Raw genomic sequence first — 4,138 nt, 5'->3', positions numbered from 1 at the left:
ACACACACACACACACACACACAGGAAGGCGTGTGCTTTGCTGCCACCTGTTGGCAGAAGGTGTTAACTAGGCTGTAGGTGTTCACCAGAAACATCTGAGTAATGATCACATATGAGCTAGAGCATAATGCAGCCTTAGCTTAAGTCTGAGTATTCATGTGTAAGACATACAACCCTGCATTGTGCATTATAGAAAGTGTGTCATCAATCTCACACACACACACACCCATTGTGGCCAGCCAGCTCTGGCCCTCCGGTTAAAGAGCCACTAGCCCATTACCTCCACCCCACCCTCCTCTTTCTGTTTCTGCATATTTGTCTCACACTCTTGTGGATAAGCTGCTACTACATTGCAAATATTTGCTCTTCCCATCCAAGACGGCATACCCGTTTTTGTTTTGTTTTTATATCTAGTTCATACTGGCCATTAAAGTATCCCTTCCTAAAATGCTTCTAGTATATGTGATGGGGGACCAAATCCACAGCAGGATTATAATATGAGCCACTTCTAGGCTTCAGCAATCTCTGATTATCGAATCGAGAGAGTATCCTCCACAGTTAGACCTTCTTAATAATCCTTAGTTAATCCATTAATGCGTATGCTTTGTTTTTGTAGTATTTGAAATGTGTGCTCTACACATAAATTACCTTACAATATGTAGTAGGAGTAGACTCATGTGATGGCCTCACTGATTGCTTTTTTTGCAAGTGGACATAACTTGAATCACTTTTAGTGGTCACAAGCCACAAATTTTACGAAAGCACTGATTTTAGTCATCGGTAGAAACATAGTAAGATAAAATGAGTCAGATCACAAGTGAGTGACACATTTCAGGTGGTGTATTGTAATGGTTTATATTAGTATCTTTTTCTGAAATGGTTGTTTGTATGCCTATATATATATATATATATATATATATATATATATATATATATATATATATATATATATATATATATATATATATATATATATGCATCCGAGTGGCCTCTGGGAGCAACACAAATTAGTGTCTTCATTTTATTTGGCTTGTTTCATAGAGAAAATGTGCTGCCTTGACTGTATTTAGTGCTGGTAACATGGGAGGGTTGCTTTAACAAGGGCTAACTGCTGCTATCAGCAGACAACAGAAACTCCTCAACATAGCCAGTGAACCTTTCTGCACCTCTCCATCCTCAGCCGGCTTCTTGTTATTCTGGTTATGTCAGTAGCTCCCACATGCCACCTTCTCCCAGCCTTCAGTGTTCAACATGTGCTTTAAAAAAAAAACGTGTGAACAGACAGAAGTGTGTTACTCTTGACTGGCTTACATTAGCAGTAGTGTAAACACATATGTGTAAAGGTTTTACTTTAAATCATGACTATCCTTATCTACAGTTTAATTTTTCTTTTCTTAAAAAAACAAAAAAGCAACAACATTCATGTGGAGGCTAATCCGTTTCTCAATATTTTTGTGTTTTCTCTCCACTGCAGTTGTTTGTGGGTCTGTCCTTCCCCTACGAGGGTCCTGCCCCCCTGGAGGCCATTGCCAACGGTTGTGCTTTCCTCAACCCCAAATTCAACCCTCCAAAAAGCAGCAAGAACACAGACTTCTTCAAAGGCAAACCCACACTGAGAGAGGTGAGAGGAGGGGGGCCGGTCTGTGGGGACTCACACAGAGGTTTTACCCTGCAGACGCTTCTGCTCAAGATACCATTTTTAAGAGGAGTGTTTGTTTTCCCTGACCTCTACTCTCTTGTTGTTGTCTGCAGCTGACCTCTCAACATCCGTATGCTGAGGTGTACGTTGGTCAACCCCATGTGTGGACGGTGGATATCGAAAACTCTGCCGAGGTGGAGAGGGCCATTCGCTCCATCCTCAGCCAGAAGGTAAGGAACATTTTGATAAATTGTCCTCATGAAAAGTCTGTGTTGATACAGAAATGATTTGGAAACGTATGAGATCCCTGTTTCATGATAGATAGATAGATAGATAGATAGATAGATAGATAGATAGACTTTTTCATTCTTGCTTGAACAATTACATAGGACAAAGAAAAGCCACAGTTCAGATGCTGGAACCAGAAAATGTTAGGTAAGTGATGAATCGATTATCACAATATTAAGAGATAAGATTAGAGATCTATACAGTACAGTTTAGTACATAGAGGAACGAAATTGAGTTTCTCCTGGTCCCCGGTGCAATCACAAGATACAAAAACGGGTACAACTATTTGTGCAAAATGCAGGACAACTATACAAATTAAATAAATATAAAATCAATCAATCATAATTGAACACCCTAGTTGACAGATATGTTTTGGATGGAAACTAAGTCCAAAAGATTAGTGAAAGCACGGGGGAAAGAAAGTGAGATCCTGTTCCGTCTTCGCGTCTAGTTCCATGCATATGTAAAGGTTGGGTTAGGGACCTCGTGTTGTGTTGTGCTGCGCCGAGCGAGTCGGAACAATGGTTTTGTTCACTGGACAAGCCTGCGGAGCCTCATATGCTTTGTGAGCCGTGGCGAGCTGCAGCCTACCAGGCTCCGGCTGGGCTCGGGGAGGACGCAGCGAGTGACTTAGTGCTACAACAAGGGCTTCAGTTGTTGTTCAGTCTGAGGAGGTTGATAGTGGCGCAAAAGGCAGGCAGCGGGGTAACGTTTCACCAGGCTGAGCTCACACACACACACACACACACACACACACACACACACACACACACACACACACACACACACACACACACACACACACACACACACACACACACACACACACACACACACACACACACACACACACACACACACACACACACACTGAAACGAGCTCATGCCTGGCTCTGGAGGTGTGCTGGGAAGTGTGTGACTTCCCCACCAGAGTTTCCTCTCCTGGCCTTTCTGTGACCAGTCTGTGTGTTTGTGTTTATGTCATCAGATTGAGCCCTACCTGCCCTATGAATTCACCTGCGAGGGTATGCTGCAGAGAGTCAACGCCTTCATTGAGAACCAGGTACTGCCTCTACATGGATTCCCTCCTCATGTTCTTTTCACATGTTCACGTTTAGAATACAAGCATTTCTGAATCTTGGTCTACTGAGACTTGATTATAGCTGAATGAAAATCCAAATCTCTTCCAAAAGACAAGCGCAGATGATAAATTTTATCTCTGCTGACAACAGCTCTTCTCTGTTCACTCATAACGCTACCGCTGCTGCCATCATCGTCATTACTGACGTGATGAAAATGTGATGGGTGGGGTGAGGGGGTTCCACAGGGGCCACAAAGATGTGAAAGCCAAACATTTCAGCTGCTGTTGAGTCACTTGCATCGCTTAATAAGCCTGTCAACAAAATGAAGATATGTATTAAAAATGTTCTGCTGTGGGACTGTAAAATAACTAAACCAGATTCCAGATACTGTTGTAGCACAAGAGTGCAACCAACGTGCAACAATCAACACATTACAGCTTTAAGAAAAGATAGGGATAAGAGGGAAACTATATACACAGATTTTCAACATATAAATACAATAAATACCACAAACTATATTATTGAAATAAGATGAACATTAACAGTACTAGATAATAGCCAAATTTAATACAGTAGAAAAGTAAATATTTAAAACATTTCAACTAAAGCTTTGAAATTTGTGAGAGGATTTGTGAATGTGGAATTTGCCTATTAGTACAATTATGTTTATTAATAACTAGTAGCATCATGTAATTTGTATATGGAGGATTTCACTCAACAGCAGTCAGTAACACAATTTCATATTTACCATGTTAGTACACTCAGGACTGGTAATTTGAATGCCCTTATTTGTTCAAATAGGTATCACGTCAATGTTTTCTAAATATCTGTGTTATATCAGAAGGAATGGCTCTACTCAGACTCCATGTTTTTGTTTCAAAGCTGGCCTATGTTGCAGTGTGTGTTGTATTTCCGTTGTGTGACATGATGTTGTGTTGTCAGGACTTCTGCCACGGTCAGGTGATGTGGCCCCCTCTCAGCGCTCTGCAGGTGAAACTGGCCGAGCCGGGTCACTCCTGCAAGCAGGTGTGTCAGGAGGAGCAGCTCATCTGTGAGCCCTCCTTCTTCCAACACCTCAACAAGGACAAGGACCTAGCCAGGTGACACTGACACACACACACACACACAC

At 41.8% G+C, this 4,138-nt stretch overlaps 1 protein-coding gene across 3 annotated transcripts in view; it reads left to right on the top strand.

Annotated features, from left to right (window-relative positions):
* The window catches only part of mgat5 (alpha-1,6-mannosylglycoprotein 6-beta-N-acetylglucosaminyltransferase), a 70,647-nt gene that overhangs the window by 62,608 nt on the left and 3,901 nt on the right, over window positions 1–4,138 (top strand). For all 3 annotated transcript variants that reach the window (XR_004327928.1, XR_004327927.1, XM_032506374.1), the window contains exons 13-16: window positions 1,475–1,621; window positions 1,753–1,869; window positions 2,916–2,990; window positions 3,952–4,109. Coding sequence is in view for 1 of the 3 variants with exons in the window: in XM_032506374.1 (XP_032362265.1) it covers window positions 1,475–1,621; window positions 1,753–1,869; window positions 2,916–2,990; window positions 3,952–4,109 (497 nt within the window). In the remaining 2 variants the exon portion in view is untranslated. The remainder of the gene's footprint in view (window positions 1–1,474; window positions 1,622–1,752; window positions 1,870–2,915; window positions 2,991–3,951; window positions 4,110–4,138) is intronic.

This window comes from Etheostoma spectabile, chromosome 24, assembly GCF_008692095.1.
Source record: "Etheostoma spectabile isolate EspeVRDwgs_2016 chromosome 24, UIUC_Espe_1.0, whole genome shotgun sequence".
Taxonomy (NCBI): domain Eukaryota; kingdom Metazoa; phylum Chordata; class Actinopteri; order Perciformes; family Percidae; genus Etheostoma; species Etheostoma spectabile.
This window is presented reverse-complemented; position numbering and strand designations above follow the sequence as displayed.